The 18,275-nt window shown below is 42.2% G+C and overlaps 1 protein-coding gene across 9 annotated transcripts in view; it reads right to left on the reverse strand.

The window, feature by feature from the left end:
* LOC122556611 (rho GTPase-activating protein 26-like) overlaps positions 1-18,275 on the reverse strand; it is a 304,349-nt gene that overhangs the window by 23,862 nt on the left and 262,212 nt on the right. For 3 of the 9 annotated variants that reach the window (XM_087995295.1, XM_087995294.1, XM_087995293.1), the window contains exon 21: positions 7,476-7,523. The exons of the other annotated variants lie outside the window; for them this stretch is intronic. In XM_087995295.1, coding sequence (XP_087851421.1) covers positions 7,476-7,523 — 48 coding nt within the window. The remainder of the gene's footprint in view (positions 1-7,475; positions 7,524-18,275) is intronic. 9 annotated transcript variants of the gene reach the window in all.

Genomic DNA, 18,275 nt, shown 5'->3' on the forward strand with positions numbered 1-18,275 from the left:
TCTCTTCAATGTGCAGCTACTCTTTAAGGTACAAGATTTCTTTGGGGTCTTTCCATTCATTTTTGGCCAAGCAACATCCAATATTAATATCTCACATGTCTGGATTACACAGCATAAGCACAAACTTTCCTGCAACTCCTATGCAGTGGTTTAAAACTTGAGAAAACACCCATGTGTTCCAATAGACAATGATTGTGAACTGCATAAAGATTAACTGGTTTTCACTGACAGGATTCCTGCAGATTTCTTCCTTTGTCTTCTCACGAAAGGAATATTGCAGTTGCAAATATGCTAGTCACAACAAAGAGTAATAATCCTGTGTTGTCTGCCTGGCACCAGGATTTGAGACATCTGCACAAGTCAGGCAAAGATCCTGCAGTGGAAGGTCATGACGTAGGTGCCAATGGCAGTAGAAGATCTTGGTATGATGCTTAGCAGAGAAGGTATGAGGAGCTTGGTACTAAATTAGAAAGCAGAATATCAAAGGTTAAAATCTCTGGATTATTACCTAAAGCCAGGTGTAAATTGTTGTAGAGGACATAAATTAGAGAGATGAATAAATGACCTAAAGAGGAGTGTGAAAGAAGTGGTTTCTGGTTTGTGGGGCACTGACAACAGTACTGGAAAAAATGGGGACTGTACTATAGGAACAGTTGACACCTGAGCTGTGCTGGGACCAGAGCTCTTGTGAAGCACTTGATAAGAGAGATACAGTGGGTTTAAAACTAAATAATGGGAACAAGTTCATATTGTAGGAAACAAAATATATAACATAAAAGGGCAGAACAATACATTGAAGATTGGTTGATTAGCAGAAAACACATAGCATGCATAACTGGATCCTCGTCTGATTGGCAGGATGTGACGAGTTAAGTCCCAGGGCTCCGAGCTGGGTCCTCAAACTTTTACAATTAAGTCATCAATGACTTAATTGAGAGGAATAAAGCCAAGATAATATACTTTGCAGATGACATAAAGATAGGTAGGAAAGTATGTCAGGAATGCTTCTCGTTGGTGACCTTTTATCAGAACTCAAAATATTAACTCTGTTCCTGTCCATAAATACTGTCTAACTTGGTGAAAATTAATAGTTTCAGAAATGGTTACAAAACATTATATGGATACTTTAGAAACCAAATCAAATTTTGTTGTTTGAATTGTATTAAATTCAGCTGTTTATAAAGATTATCCACCATGCTTTAAGCATGTTAGAAATTAGCATAAACATGAGGAGAAAAAAAGAATTTGTTGACAACTCTAACTTAGTGACAGATGATTAAGTAATATATTCTGTTAGTAGTGACTGCCAACAAAATTATATCTATACATCACTGGATCAGAAATTAAATTGTTTTTTGTTCATATCATTCAATTATAGAATACAGTATGGAATTTACCGAAAATTTAAACTTCAAAATTCTTAAACAATATATCACAATTTTTCTGATTACGATGACATGAAAACTTACTGACATTGTTGTGGAACTGAAGATTACTTTTTTCAACTTCAAGCAAAAAATACTTTTAAAGGCTGGTAAAAACACAGGCAAACAAAGAGAAACTGTGTACTTATGTTATGAACTAAACCTGTTTGTAGCATAGCATTATGGAAAGGAAAGTATTGATTTCTCTTGAATACTTTTGGGCATTTAAAAAAAATTGCAAGTTTTAATATTCATGAAACTACTAGGAAGAACAATGTCATCAGCAGAAGAAAGCATTCATAATAAAATGCAGGTCAAGTGCTCGGTCACATCCACATTAATGCTTCCCCCTCCTTTCCTGACAGTTCCTCATTGTCTACAAATGGTGTGGGGTCTCGAAAATCTGTACTTATCTTTGCTCCATTCAAATTTTCACTTCAGCTCAAATGCTACCATGGCTCTTGACAAAGTCACAAATTATGTTCTATGTAATTTCAACAAAACCAAAGTATTCCTCCTAATCCTTTTTGCGCCATAAGCAGTCCTTGGCATGGAGGACAACACCTTCGTTCCCAATACCTGTTTACTGTTGCCCAGTTTGGCAGGAATACATGCAAGATTAGAGTGGTGCTGGAAAAGCACAGCAGGTCAGGCAGCATCTGAGGAGCAGGAAAATCGATGCTTTGGGAAAAATCCCTCCATCAGGAATACACTCACTTAGTTCCACTCTTACCCATCTAATCATAGATAGAGTATCATCTGAAGAGTTTCAGTTATTGCTCCTGCTCAGATGTTCCTCAAGGGTCTGTCATTGGTCACTTCCTAATTCTCAACTGCATGGACTAGCTTGAGTCTGAGCAAGAAACGTAGTGCAGAGATTGAGGTAATGCTACACTGAAGTTTGGGTAGAAGGAATATAGAAATTTCATTATTTTCTGATGCCTGTAGTGAAATATTTCTAACCTTCCATTTGGTCTTGTGTAATATAATTGTTTTTCTTGTTTAATAGGTATTTGACTTTGTGTTGGGATAAAGGTTTATAAGGAGAAAGTAAGGACTGCAGATGCTGGAGATCAGAGCTGAAAATGTGTTGCTGGAAAAGCGCAGCAGGTCAGGCAGCATCCAAGGAACAGGAGAATCGACGTTTCGGGCATAAGCCCTTCTTCAAGAACATATAAAGGTTTATAATAAAGTATTTAGAATCTTGGGTTTCTTTAGTTCTGTGAATGTGATGTTTTTCACTCGAAAGGTCAAAGACTCATCTTTTCTTAAGCAGTGGGTCAAAACAACAAATCTAAGAAATTGTGTGACTTAACCTAAACAATTGGTGAGATCATTGCTGAAGCATTTAATGAGTTGAGATTTTATGACCCATACAACTTAGACAGATGGAGATGAGACACAAGCAGATTTAGTTAATAAAAGGTAAAAACAATGACTGCAGATGCTGGAAACCAGAGTCTAGATTACAGGTGGTGCTGGAAAAGCACAGCAGGTCAGGCAGCATCCAAGGAGCAGTAAAATCGACATTTCGTGCAAAAGCCCTTCATAAAAAGATCTATACTAGTAGAAGTCGTCTCTGGACTATCAGAGTTGGAGAAAAATCTTAAACTGTTTTAACAATCCTGGTAAAGAGGACTGGGGTAACAAAAAACCTAAGCTCTATCGACTGATGGAAGGGTAGAAAGTCATCAAATGGAAATGGATGGAACTTCATCAGTAGAGCAAGAAGTTAGAGCGAAGATGAAATAATACTTCACTGGGCTCCAGTATCTATAAAGGATACTGTTGGGAAAAAGGACTGAATCTTTCTTTTGCCATTCATACAATCTTTCCAGACTATTTTACACACAATAGAGCTTTGTTTTATTTTTTGACATTTTATAAACATGTGGTCTTTTCATGCAAGTTTCACTGGCAGCCTTAGGCAAATGTGTTCAATAACTGAAGACCACAATAAAATAAAAATGATGGTCTAGCCAAGTTTTAATTTAGTCTGACTAATTCAATATTACCATCAACTGGGATGATAATAATAACAGTAATGTTGAAAGTATATTGGCAGCCTCTTGTGAATGTATTCGTTAAATGACCTCCATGGTTAAAAACACAAAGTTAGGTTTTAAAAACTTAGAATCAAACAAGCCAGGACGCACTCTGGAATCATTATGTGGGGTGATGCCATCATGCCTGTGCTTACTGACCCATATTGCCACTGAGTTTGTACTTTCAAATAACCTGTTGGACGATAAGCTGGTGTTGTGCGATTTTTAAGACTGGCCACTGAGTTAAGCAACACCTCAATTTTAAAGTTTTCACTCATGTCTTTTTTACATATGCCTTCATGTCGTTGTCCCTTCCGAATCACCACAGTCTCTTCCAGATCTACAGCCCTCTTGGGTTTGCAGTTGGCCAGTTCTAGTCGCTTGAACAGAGCTCATTTTAATCGTTCTGCCATTAGATGATATATGGAGAAAGTGAGGACTGCTGATGCTGGAGATCAGAGTCGAGAGTGAGTTGCTGGGAAAGCACAGCAGTTCAGGCAGCCTCCGAAGAGCAGGGGAATCGATGTTTCGAGTATAAGCCCTTCATCAGGGATGAGGCTTGTGGGCCAGAAGCTGAGAGAAAAATGGAAGGGGTTGGTGTTGAGGGGAAGGTAGCTGAGAAAATGATAGGTGGGAGGACGTAATAGGTTGGGTGGGTGGGGGGAGGAGTGATGGACGTGTGTGTGTGTGTGTGTGTGTGTGTGTGTGGCAGATGAGGAACCTGTTGAAATCCACATTTATCCTGTGTGGTTGCGGGGTCCCAAGGCGGAATAGGAGTTCTTCCTCCAAGCATCAGGTGGTAACGGATTGGTGGTGCAGGCGGCCCAGGACCTGCATGTCCTTGATGGAGTGGGAAGGGAAATTGAAGTGTTCAGCCATGGGGCAGTGGGGTGGGTGTGGGTGTGGGTGTCCCAGAGATGCTCTCTGAAATGATCCGCAAGAAGGCGTCCCATCTCTCCGATGCAGAGGAGACCACATCAGGTGCAAAGGATGCAATAGATGACAGTTGTTGAGGTACAGGTAAATTTTTGATGGATGTGGAAGGATCCCTTAGGGTCTTGGACAGAGGTGAAGGGAATGGTGTGGATGCAGGCTTTGCACTTCCTGCGGTGACTGGAAAAGGTGCAAGGAGTGGGGTATGGGCTGGTGGGGGACGTGGACCTGACGAGGGAGTTGTAGAAGGAATTGTCTCTTCGGAACGCTGATAGGGGTGGGGAGGGAAATATATCTTTGGTGGTGGGGTCCGTTTGGAGGTGGCAGAAGTGGCGGAGGATGATGCGATGTATGCGGATGTTGGTGGGGTAGAAGGTGAGGACCAGGGGGTTCTGTCCTTGTTGCATTAGGAGGGGTGGGGTTCATGGTCAGTGGTGCGTGAAGTGGAGGAGATGCACTGGAGGGCATAGTCAACCACGTGGGAAGAGAAGTCGTGATCTTGAAAGGAGAAAGCTATCTGGGACTTTCTGATGTGGAACTGGTCTCCTGGGAACAGATGCAGTGGAGGCAGAAGAATTGGGAATAAGGGATGGCGTTTTTACAGGAGGTAAGGTGGAAGGAGGTGTAGTCTAGGTAGCTGTGGGAGTCAGTGGGCTTGTAATAGACGTCTGTGGTTAGTTGGTCGCCTGAGACGGTGATGGAGAGATCCAGGAAGAGGAGGGAGGTGTCTGAGGTAGTCGAGGTGAATTTGAGGTTGGGCTGGAACGTGTTGAGGAGAAAGTGAGGTCTGCAGATGCTGGAGATCAAAGTTGAAACTTTATTGCTGGAACAGCACAGCAGGTCAGGCAGCATCCAGGGAACAGGAGATTCGACGTTTCGGGCACAGGCCCTTCTTCAGGCCTTTCCTGAAGAAGGGCCTGTGCCCGAAACGTCGAATCTCCTGTTCCCTGGATGCTGCCTGACCTGCTGTGCTGTTCCAGCAATAAAGTTTCAACCTGGAACGTGTTGGTCAAGTTGATGATCTGTTCAACCTCCTTGTGGGACCATGAGGGGGCGCTGATCCAGTCATCGATGTAGTGGAGGAACAAGTGGGGGTGGGTGGGGTGGGGGCGGTGATGCCGGTGTACCTGCGGAAGATGGACTGTTGCACATACCCAACAAACAAGCAGGCATAGCTGGGTTCCATTGCAGGTGCCCATGGCTACCCCTTTGGTTTGGAGGAAGTGGGAGGATTGGAAGGAAAAGTTATTGAGGGTGAGGATAAGTTCAGCCAGACAGATGAGGATGTCGGTGGAAGGGTACTGGTTGGAGAAGAAGAAATGGAGGGCTTGGAGACCTTAGTTGTGATGGATCGATGTGTGCAGGGACGGGATGTCCATGGTGAAGATGAGGCGTTAGGGCCAGGGAAATGAAAATTTTGGGAGGTGGTGAAGGGCATTGGTGGTGTCCCGAACATAGGTGGGGAGTTCCAGGACTAAGGGGTACAGGATGGTGTCGATGTCGGAAGAGATGAGTTCAGTGGAACAGGTGTAGGCTGAGACAATGGGTCAACCGGGACAGTCAGGTTTGTGAATCTTCAGTAGGAGATAGGATCGGGCGGTGCAGGGTTCACAGACAATCAGGTTGAAGGCTGTGGTTGGGAGATCCCCACAGGTGATGAGGTTATGGATGGTCTGGGAGATGATGGTTTGGTGATGGGAGGCGAAGTTATGATCAAGGGGGCAGTAGGAGGAGGTGTCTGAGAGTTGGAGCCTGGCTTCAGTGGTGTAGCTGTCGGTGCGCCACACTGCTACTGCAACCCCCCTTGTCTGCAGGTTTGATGGGGAGGTTGAGGTTGGAGCGGAGGGAGTGGAGGGCTGGAGGTTGGAGTGGATGAGGGGAGTGCATAGACTGACGCAGTCAATGTCATGGTGGAAGCTTGAAATGAAGAGGTCAAGGGCGGGTAACAGGCTGGCACGGCATGTCCAGGTGGATGGGATGTGTTGTAAGTGGGAGTAGGGGTCCTTGATAGGTGGTCGGATGTCTTTGTTGAAAAAGTAGACTCGGAGTTGGATGAAGGGCTTCCTGATGAAAGGCTCATGGCCAAAACGTCTTCTGCTCCTCGGATGCTGCCTGACCTGCTGTGCTTTCCCAGCAACACACCCTCAACATTAGAGTTATATCTCCAGTTATTTTGCTTTCCCCATTTGGTTTATTCTTTAATTACTTCATTGATAAAATGTTTTGGTCATCCACATAATATCTTAAATATCTCAATGTCATATTTTGTTTCACAGCATTCCTGTCAGGTACTTTGGTACATTTCATAACGCTAAAGGTGCTATATAAATTTACTGTTATTACACTGACATTATACACTCTAAGTCTTCAAAATGTTAGAAATTACAATTTTCAAAATCATATTTTTTAAATGATGAGGTGGCAATTTAACAGATTGATGACTTTTGATCATGATGAGGGTGCTCGCTAAGTAAAACAGAAACACTGTGGGGGCAGATGAAAAATGTCTTTAAACTGGTTCCAAAAAGAATTGTCAGTGGGTTTAGGGAGTAATAATCTTCTGAGAACTTGTACCGATTGAATTTGTAGATTATAGTCAAGAATGAAATAGTTAAACCAAATTAAAGCTGTCGAGTAAATTTCCTTTTTTGCATTAGGACTCCTTCATAGTTCTTAGAATTGTAACCTGCACAATATAGGTTCATGATGCATTGAAAAATGACAAATAATCCACCAAAAAGATATTAAAGTAACCACAGTGTTATATTAAGAGGACACTAAATATTTAGGAGTGTATGGCTTTTAGATAACGTACATATAGTAATGGCCAAAATAGCTGCAGCATACAGTGAATTTGTTGTTTTCCCCTTTTCCCATACACATCACTCTGAAACAAGCAAATTGTGCAAGATTAGTGCTTTGCAATTTCATTAAAGGAACAACAATAAATCAATAAAGGGGTCTCCACTCTCTTTCCCCTTCTCACCACAGGGATACAATTCATATTTTAAAAATATTTTATTATTTGCAGCACCGTGCAAGAAACCTGTACTATGTATTATTCTCCTTTCACCTTTTGCGGAATCTAGCTGATAAAGTTGCATAACTTGACCACACAGCCCTGGGAAAAATCAACAAATAGTCATTTTACAGATGGCAGGGCTCGATACAAACAGATCAACCACATAGACCATCATTACATTTGGTTTACTTTAGATCATGTAACTCAATCAGCTGCTTCCTTCTGCTGGCAGATAATCCAGATTTTCCAAAATAGGTCGAACAGTGTCTTTAGCTTACCTGGATCAGAAGACACCAAAAAAAATATCCCCTAAAGAGCCCCTTTAAATAATAGTACTAGAAAAGAGATTCTTCTGAAAGATTCTGAACAGTTATGAGTTAATTAAGAAGCAGAACTTCCAAGGTATTAATCTCTGGATTACTACCTGAGCCATAGGCAAACTGGCATTGGGTAAAAAAAAGTTGAGGAATTAAGTGCGTGGGTCAAAGAGCGATGTGAGTGGAATGGGCTTCAGTTTGTGCAACATTGGTAGCAGTTCTAGGATAGAAAAGAGTTGCTGCTGTTCTCTCATTTAATGACAGCATAGACTTGATGGGCTGAATGCATTATTTCTTATCCTAAATATATGGTCTCTGTGGGACACACACCACTTGGACCGTGTAAGAACTTGGTGAATTGAATAATTATGGTTGTACAGAGGATTTTAAACTAATGGGCAGGATGTTTTGGAAAGGAGAAATATTGGCTTAAAAATTAAGAGGATACGGCAGCAGTCTAGGATAGCTATTTTGTTAATGATATCCGGAGTGGGACAGTACAGGACAGAGCATACAAAAATAGAAAATTAACAGTAAAAGGATTGGTGGGGGGGTGGTTGCGAATGGTAAAGAGTCAATGGCTCTTTTCCTAAATGCACTTAGTATTCAGAACAAAATCAGTGAATTAAAGGCTCCTAAATTGTTCTGATTTTATAGCTATTAGTAAGACATGGTTACATGAGAACAAAGCCGGCAACTAAATATTTAGGAGTGTATGGCTTTTAGGAAGGACAGGATATTGGGCAGCATTCCCTCTAATTTTCTTCCTGGAACTGGAAGTTAATGCCACAATCAGCATATTGAGACCATTCATTGTGCACAAAACCTTGGAGTGGCTGTAAGAGTGCTGCCATGTGGCTTAATAGGAACGCTGGTAATGGCTTACCATTATTATGGTACATAACATTATTATAGACATATTCCATCGGGATAGCAAGAAATGATCTTGGATGAGAAGATGTAGAATCCACATAGGAGCTAAGAAATAAAAATAGGAAGCTGACACTGGTAGGCATAGACTAGACTCTGCAACAGTAACTATACAGTATGAATAAGAATAAATCAGGACATAATTAGGGCATGTAAGAAAGGCAGTCTTTTAATCATGGGTGAATTTAATCTTCATATCGATTGGGTTAGTCAGACTGGCAGAGAGTCATGGGGAAGAATTCGCAGTGTACGATCAAGGCAGTTTCCTACAACAATAAATTGTGGACTCAACGCACTGGAGTTTAGAAGAACCTCTATTAAAACATACAAGATTCTTAGAGAATTTCACAGGGTAAATACAGAAATGTTGGTTCCCCTTATGGAAGAGTCTAGGCCCAAACAGGGATCAGGCTATTTTGGATCTGGCAATGAGTAATGAGATAGTTTTAATAAAATGACATCATAGTAAAAAATTCCCTAGAAAACAGTAACCATAATATGTTAGAATTCAGCATTTAGTTTGAGAGGGAGGGACTTGTCAGAACCAACTGCGCTAAGCTTAAATAGGGGTATTTACAATGGAAGGGGCTGAGTTAGCTAGAGTGAACTGGGAAAAGAGATTAGCAAAGACATCTGAGGAAAAATGCTTAAAGAAATAATTCATGGGTTATCGCAAAGATATATCGCAGTGAGAAAGAAACTGAGGCAAGTGGCCCCAGCCTATCCCTGCCTGTATATGGTTCACCAGAGAAATTAAGGGCAGGATCAATTTGTGTTCTTGTTTTTGCTGCTGTTTACCTATTATTTACTAATCTATGCTACTTAACTAAGCGATCTGCCTGTATTGCTTACAAGTCAAAGCTTTTCACTGTACCTCAGTACATGTGACAATAAATTCAATTCAATTCAATTGAATAAAAGAAAACATACATTATAGTAAAGATTAGTGGTAATCCAGAGAATTGGAAAAGTTTCAAAACCAACAAAAGATAAAGAGGAAGATGATAAACCTTGAGGGTAAATTTGCAAGTTGCATCAAGACAGGTAGCAAGACCTTCTTTAAAAATATATATAAAAGACGACAGTGGCTAAAGTTAATATTAGTTCCTTCAGAGAATGAGCTGGGCAAATGATAATGGGGATCAGGAAATGGCAGAGGAATCAAATAAACACTTTCTGTCAGTCTTCTCAGTAGATGACACTAATAGTATTTCAAAATTAATAAATAATCAAAGGGCAAAAGGTGGAAAGGAAATGTCTACGATAATTATCATTGGAGAGGAAGTGCTAGGGAAATTAATAGGGCTAAAGACCTGATGAAATGCTTCCTCAGATATTAAAAAAAAAGAGTGGATGGACCGGTGGTCGTCTTCCAAGTATCCTTAGATTCTGGAAATGTCTCAGATGATTAGAAAAGTGTCACTGTAACACCTTTGTTAAAAAAATTGAAGATGCTGGGACCATAATTATTTACAACACATATATCAATGACTTAGATGAAGAAAGTGAATGTACTATAACCAAGATTGCGGTGACACAAAAAGAGATTAGATTAGATTAGATTACTTACAGTGTGGAAACAGGCCCTTCGGCCCAACAAGTCCACACCGACCCGCCGAAGCGTATACCACCCAGACCCATACTCCTACACTTACCGCTTCACCTAACACTACGGACAATTTAGCATGTTCAATTCACCTAACCTGCACATTTTTGGATTGTGGGAGGAAACCGGAGCACCCGGAGGAAACCCACGCAGACACGGGGAGAATGTGCAAACTCCACACAGAGAGTCGCCTGAGGCTGGGAAGACAAGTGCAGAGAATGACACAAAGAGACGACAGAGGGAAATTGACAAATAAAGTGAGTGGGCAAAACTTGGCGGATGAAAAATAACTTCGGAAAGTGTGTGGTTATGTACTTTGACTGAAAGAAGAGAGGATTTGAAATATTATTTAACTAGGGTAGAACAGTAGAAAGCTACAGCACAAGCAGATTTGGGAGTCTGTGTAATCACGAAATGCTGGCATAAGGTCAAGCCACAGCTGGAAAATAGTGAACAGTTTTGTTCCCCTTAACTAAGGAAATATATACAGTATACAAAATCCCATGCAAGGACTGCACAAAACACTACATAGGACAAACAGGAAGACAGCTAACAATCTGCATCCATGAACACCAACTAGCCCCGAAACGACACGACCAACTATCCTTAGTAGTCACACACACAGATGACAAGCAACATGAGTTCGACTGGGACAACACTACTATTATAGGACAAGCCAAACAAAGAACAGCCAGGGAATTCCTAGAGGCATGGCACTCATCCACAGATTCTATCAACAAACACATCGGCCTGGACCCAATATACCAGCCACTGCAGCAGACAGCTGGAACTGCCAACCGAAAGTGGCAGAAACAAACCACGAGAAATGCCAGAGGAAACATCACATCACAGGAGGTTCCCAAGCACTGAGGATGTCACCTAGACAGGGGACGAAACGTCTGCAACACAAATTTCCAGTTCAGCGAACAGAACCACAACAGTACGGCATTAGAGGCAGTCCAGAGATGTTTCACTCTAGGGTATGGAGGGACTATTTACAAGGAGAGGCTGAAAAGGTTAAGCCTGTACTCATTGGAGTTTAGAAGAGTCTCTATTAAAACATACCAGATTCTTAGAGGATCTTACAGGGTAGATACGGAAATGTTGATTCTCCTTATGGAAGATTCTAGGGGCAGAGGGCATTATCTCAGAATAAGGGGTCCTCTTCAGAAACAGAGTTAAGGAGGAATTTATTCTCTCAAGGGTAGACAATTTATGGAATTCTTTACTGTAAAAGACTGGGTCATTAAGTATATTCAAGGCTGAGCGAGACAGATTTTTAATCAGTAAGGGAATCAAGGGTTTTGGAGGAATGTCAAGAAAGTAGAGTCAAGGATTATCAGATCAGCCATGATCTTATTGAATGGTGGAGGAGACTTGATGGGCTGAACTGAATGCTTCTGCTCCTACACGTTATGGTCTTAGTTTTTTTTTCGAACACCTATAAATACACCAATTCTTTCAATCTCGGCAATTGGAACATAGACAATTAATGTGATAAAGATGCTATTCTCATGTCCTGTGTTGATTCATCAGAAAGGAAACCCTGTGCTTTTCTGCAATGTATCACTATAATAAAACTGAAGAAACTTAAAAAAGGAATTAGAATACTCCAATCAAACTTACTGGCTGGTACATTACAGTATGTTTTTCTATCCACAAATACTGTCTGCTGTGCTGAGTATTACTGGCATTTTCTGATTTTATTTTAGTAGTTCCCATTTCTTTGTTCAATGATGCAATCTCCTGTATCTTTTTTACTCCCATTATGTTTATCAAACTCTTGACCATATAGACAAGTCTTTTTCTTATGTTTGTTTCCAGCTCTTCAAATCTTCCTTTTCATTCTTCACCACATTTTCTACATTAATCGTTTTCTTTAATAATGAGCAGCCCTGGTTTCACGTACCTTGATTTTAGTTTAGTCTTAATCGATATAATTTTATATAAAGTTAAGTTTTGAAGAGTACAACTAGTTATTACCTTTGCCCTCATAAATTCAAAGTTTTTTTTTTATAACTGATCTATCAGACCGCTGGTTAACTTTTTTGTCCAGTTAATTATCTCCTACTATCTTCTATGTTTCCTTTTTTAAAAACGTTTCCTCACCCTTTTTCATTTTCATAAAGAATTGTGCTGTGGTCACAATTGTATATTATTCCTCTTAATTACATCAGAAATTCGTCTCACTTCATTTCCAAGAACTAAATCAAGGAATGCAATTTTGCTTGTTCAATGTAAAACATACTGCTGGGGAAACACTGTCTCAAATGCATTCTAAAATGTGGGCTCCACTCCATTAATTTTAGCCTTATCTATGTGAGAATCAATATTGTCCAATAGTATTGCTCTTTTCTTCTCCCATATGTTGTCTGTTTTGGCTGGAAAAAGGTAAGGAAAATTATTATTCAAATAAGAAGCAGATTCAAAGTGCATCAGTGCAGATGGATCAGTCTTTATGCATGAATCACACAAAGTGCCTATGCAGGTGCAGTATGTAATCAGAAAGGCAAATGGAATCCAGGCATTTATTGGAAAAGAACTGGATTATAAAAATAAAGAAGCATTGTTACAATTATATAACGCATTGGTGAGATCACATCTGGAATATTGTGTCCAGTTTCGGTCTCCTTACTTGAGGAAGGATGTGGTTGGAGGCAGTTCAGAACATGTTCACCAGATTGATTCCAGGAATGAAAGGGCTGTTGTATGAGGAGCAGTTGAATAGCTTGGGCATGCATTTGCTGCAGTTCAGAACATAAGGGGTGATCTGACTGAGATATATAAAATCCCAAAGGGGATTGATAAAGTGGATTTTCAGCAGATGCCCCCCTTGTTGACAGTCTTGAAAAAGAGGTCAAAGAGTGAGAGGAGGTAAGTTCAAAACTGATATGAGGAGAATTTAATTCTCTCAGAAACATACTGCCCCAGAGTGCAATGGAGACAGATCAAGAAAGAAATAGATAAGTTTTAGATGAAAAATGGGATAAAGGGCTATGGGGAGCAGGCAGAAAAGTGGAGTTGAGAGCAGGATAAGATCAGCCATGATTACATTAAATGGCAGAGTGGCTTGGAGCACTGAATTACTATTCCCACTCCTAATTTCTAATTCCAATCACTCCTGTTCTGGTCGAACTCCATACTCTTCTGTCCTTCATACTTCACTGATCTCTCAAAGCTCTTTTCCTTTTACTGAATGCAGGATGGAAGTATAACAAACTGTTTGGAAGTGCAGGACACTGGAACTGCATTTATTCTCCTTCAAGACTTCTTTCATGTCACAGAATAAAACAATAAAAGGATCAGAAAGAAAGTAAGTATGTTGTGAGGAGGACCCAAGTCTGCAAAGGGATATACGTAGTTTAAGTGAGTTGGCAAAATTTAGCCCGTGGAATATACTTAATGCGAGAACATGAGACATTATCTACTTAGGTGAGAAAAACAGACAAACTCCTACTGGTTAAGATCACTGCAGAAAGATGTGCAGGTCAGGTGAATTGGCCAGGCTAAGTTGCCCGTAGTGTTAGGTAAGGGGTAAATGTAGGGGCTTCGGCGGGGCGGTGTGGACTTGTTGGGCCGAAGGGCCTGTTTCCACACTGTAAGTAATCTAATCTAATCTAATACTGCACAACAGCAGGACCTTATTGCCCTTGTAATTGAATCACAAAAGTTGAGCATACAGGTACAGTAATTAGGATGGTAAATGAAATATTGACCTTAGAAGTGGAATACAGTATCAAAGTAGGGAGCCCTTGTTACAAGAGTACAAGTTAGGCCATACTAGATTAGTTCTAATCATTTAAGCAGCAGCACTGGAGGCAGTTCAGAGAAGGTTCACTCAGTTCATTCCTTAATTGAAGAAGCTGCTTTATGAAGAGAGATTGCACAGATTGGGCCTAATTTCACAGGAGTTCAGAAGAACAAGAGATTTTACTAAAACAAAGAGGGCTTGACAAAGAAGATGCTGAGTGGATGTTGGCCCTCACCTCATAGCCCTGAAAGACAAAAATCTTTATAAGAATCAAACAACAGAACTCCACCTACAGCAGAACTCCAGAGAACAATTTTACCTAAGGATTGAACCCTGGACATTTCAACCATCATTGGTGGAAATCCTGGCCAAACTACACCAAGTTTGGGACGTAATATTGTATAGGACATTGGGCAGGCCACTTTTGCAATACTGTCCTGCTTGAGGAAGCTAAAAATCACACAACACCAGGTTATAGTCCAACAGGTTGAATTGGAAGCACTAACTTTTGGAGCACTGCTCCTTCATCAGGTGGTTATGGAGTACACAACTGTAAGACACCAAATTTATAGCAGAAGTTTACAGTGTGATGTAACTGAAATTATACATTGAAAAATACCTTGATTGCTTGTTAAGTCTCTCATCTGTTAGAAGTTTCACTTCTTTCATATGTATATCACGAAATGTTTTTAAAAAGTTACACTCTCAGGTTAACTGTAACAATTGGTAAAAACAATGACTGCAGATGCTGGAAACCAGATTCTGGATCAGTGGTGCTGGAAGAGCACAGCAATTCAGGCAGCATCCGAGGACAGGCAAAATCGACGTTTCGGGCAAAAGCCCTTCATCAGGAATAAAGGCAGAGAGCCTGAAGCGTGGAGAGATAAGCTAGAGGAGGGTGGGGGTGGGGAGAGAGTAGCATAGAGTACAATAGGTCAGTGGGGAAGGAGATGAAGGTGATAGGTCAGGGAGGAGAGGGTGGAGTGGATAGGTGGAAAAGGAGCTGGGCAGGTCAGACACGTCCGGACAAGTCAGGGGATCGAGTTGCTGGAGGTTAGAAACTAGGATGAGGTGGGGGAAGGGGAAATGAGGAAACTGTTGAAATCCACATTGATGCCCTGGGGTTGAAGTGTTCCGAGGCAGAAGATGAGGCGTTCTTCCTCCAGGCGTCTGGTGGTGAGGGAGCGGCGGTGGAGGAGGCCCAGCACCTCCATATCCTCGGCAGAGTGGGAGGGGGAGTTGAAATGTTGAGCCACGGGGCGATTTGGTTGATTGGTGCGGGTGTCTCGGAGATGTTCCCTAAAGCGCTCAGCAGTTCCACCATAGAACACACCAGATGGCCTCCTTCTTTAGAGACCGCAATTTCCCTTCCCACGTGGTTAAAGATGCCCTCCAACGCATCTCATCCACATCCCGCACCTCCGCCCTCAGACCCAACCCCTCTAACCGCAACAAGGACAGAACGCCCCTGGTGCTCACCTTCCACCCTACCAACCTTCGCATAAACCAAATCATCCGCCGACATTTCCGCCACCTCCAAACAGACCCCAGCACCAGGGATATATTTCCCTCCCCACCCCTCTCCGCCTTCCGCAAAGACCGTTCCCTCCGTGACTACCTGGTCAGGTCCATGCCCCCCTACGACCCACCCTCCCATCCTGGCACTTTCCCCTGCCACCGCAGGAACTGTAAAACCTGTGGCCACACCTCCTCCCTCACCTCCATCCAAGGCCCTAAAGGAGCCTTCCACATCCATCAAAGTTTTACCTGCACATCCACTAATATCATCTATTGTATCCGTTGCTCCCGATGCGGTCTCCTCTACATTGGGGAGACTGGGCGCCTCCTAGCAGAGCGCTTTAGGGAACATCTCCGAGACACCCGCACCAATCAACCAAATCGCCCCGTGGCTCAACATTTCAACTCCCCCTCCCACTTTGCCGAGGATATGGAGGTGCTGGGCCTCCTCCACCGCCGCTCCCTCACCACCAGACGCCTGGAGGAAGAACGCCTCATCTTCCGCCTCGGAACACTTCAACCCCAGGGCATCAATGTGGATTTCAACAGTTTCCTCATTTCCCCTTCCCCCACCTCATCCTAGTTTCTAACCTCCAGCAACACGATCCCCTGACTTGTCCGGACTTGTCTGACCTGCCCAGCTCCTTTTCCACCTATCCACTCCACCCTCTCCTCCCTGACCTATCACCTTCATCTCCTTCCCCACTGACCTATTGTACTCTATGCTACTCTTTCCCCACCCCCACCCTCCTCTAGCTTATCTCTCCACGCTTCAGGCTCTCTGCCTTTATTCCTGATGAAGGGCTTTTGCCCGAAACGTCGATTTTGCTGTCCTCGGATGCTGCCTGAATTGCTGTGCTCTTCCAGCACCATGTAACAATTGGTGTCAGCCCAGATAAGATGTTGTCTGTGCCATCATGCTTAGACTGATTCTAATCTAAAAAATGAGTTAACAGTCTTATGAGGATTTATGCAGTTTTTGAGCAAAGTACAATGTAACTCTGCAAATACAAGTTCACCCCACACGTGTGTGCGTGCGCCTGGGGTGGGGGGTTGTGAATGTCTGTGAGAGTGAGAGAGAGAGTGTGTGTGTAAAGGAGTCTAAGTCTGTGAGAGGGTGCATGTGGGAGTGTGTGAGTGTGTGTGCGCGCGTGTGTGTGTGTGTATATGTGTGTGTGTGTGTGCGCGCGCGCGCTCGTGCACGTGTGTGTATAGTGCAATGGTGGTCACCTGTAGTGTGACATGAACCCAAGGTCCCAGTTGAGGCCCTCCCTATGGGTACCGAATTTAGATATCAGCCTCTGGCTGGCCACTTTTCGCTGCTGCCTGTCCCAAAGTCCGCCTTGGAGAATGGTCACCCGAAGGTCCAAGGTCGAATGTGCTGGAGTGTTCTCCAACTTGGAGGGAACACTTCTACACCCCAACCCAGACAGACACACACATACCCCTACAGGCACACACACTCTCACATGCATCCTCTCACAGACTTAGACCACTTTACACTCACATGCATATGCACTCTCTCTCTCACACATCACAACCCCCCACCCCAGACACACACACACATACTCCCACACACACAATCCCCCATCTCAGACAGCCAGACACACACAAACGTTTTTGGGGTGAATTTGTACTTGTAGAGTTACATTGTACTTTGCTCAAAAACTGCTGAATCCATGTAAGACTCTGTTAACTCATTTTTAGATTAGAATCAGTCTAGACATTGTGGCACAGACAACAGAAGCTTCAACATCTTATTTGGACTGACACCAATTGTTATAGTTAACCGGAGAATGTAACTTTTAAAAAACATTTTGTGATTTACATAAGAAATAAGTGAAACTATCATGGTCATTCTAACAGATGAGAGACTTAACAAACAATCAAGGTATTTTTCAATGTATAATTTCAGTTACATCACACTGTAAACTTTTGCTACAAATTCTGTTGTCTTACAGTTGTGTACTCAACCATCTGATGAAGGAGCAACGCTCCGAAAGCTAGTGCTTCCAATTAAACCTCTTGGTCTATAACCTGGTGTTGTGCGAGTTTTAGCTTTGTACACCCCAGTCAAACACCGGCATCTCCAAATCATGACTGCCAGAGAAAGGATTTTATTAAATTGGAGTGGGTGCAGAAAATATTTACCAGGATGGTGCTGGGACTGAAGAGTTTGACTTATGAGGAAAGTCTGGATTGACTGCGAATTTTTTCACTGGAGCATAGGGTGTAGAAGTGCGATCTTGTAGAGGTTTATAAAATCATGAGGGGCGTAGATAAAGTGAATAACAAAGATATTTTCACTTGCAAGGGGGAGCTCAAAACTAGGGGACATATTTTTTAAGGTGAGAGGCAGAAGATTCAATAGGGATCTGAGGGGCAACTTTTCACCAAGGGTGGTTTGTATATGGAATGAACTGCCAAATGAGGTGGTAGATGCCAGTACAGTTACAACATTTAAAAGACATTTGGATAGGTACATGAATAGGAAAAGTCGAGGGGATTTAGGTTAAATGCAGGTAAGGGGGACTAGTTTAGTTTGGAGAAACCTGATTGGTATGGACAAGTTGGACTGAAGAGTCTACTTCCATGCTGCATGATTCTATGACTGGTGGGGTAAATCGAACATTGAAGGACAGTTTCTAAATAAGAGGTTTCCAAATAGGACAGAATTGAGAAGAATTTTAATCTCCCAAAAAAGGTCACTAGTCTTTGAAATTCACCAC

The sequence above is a fragment of the Chiloscyllium plagiosum genome, unplaced genomic scaffold, assembly GCF_037043375.1.
Source record: "Chiloscyllium plagiosum isolate Xiang-an unplaced genomic scaffold, Cpla_swu_hap1 HiC_scaffold_16, whole genome shotgun sequence".
Taxonomy (NCBI): Eukaryota; Metazoa; Chordata; class Chondrichthyes; order Orectolobiformes; family Hemiscylliidae; genus Chiloscyllium; species Chiloscyllium plagiosum.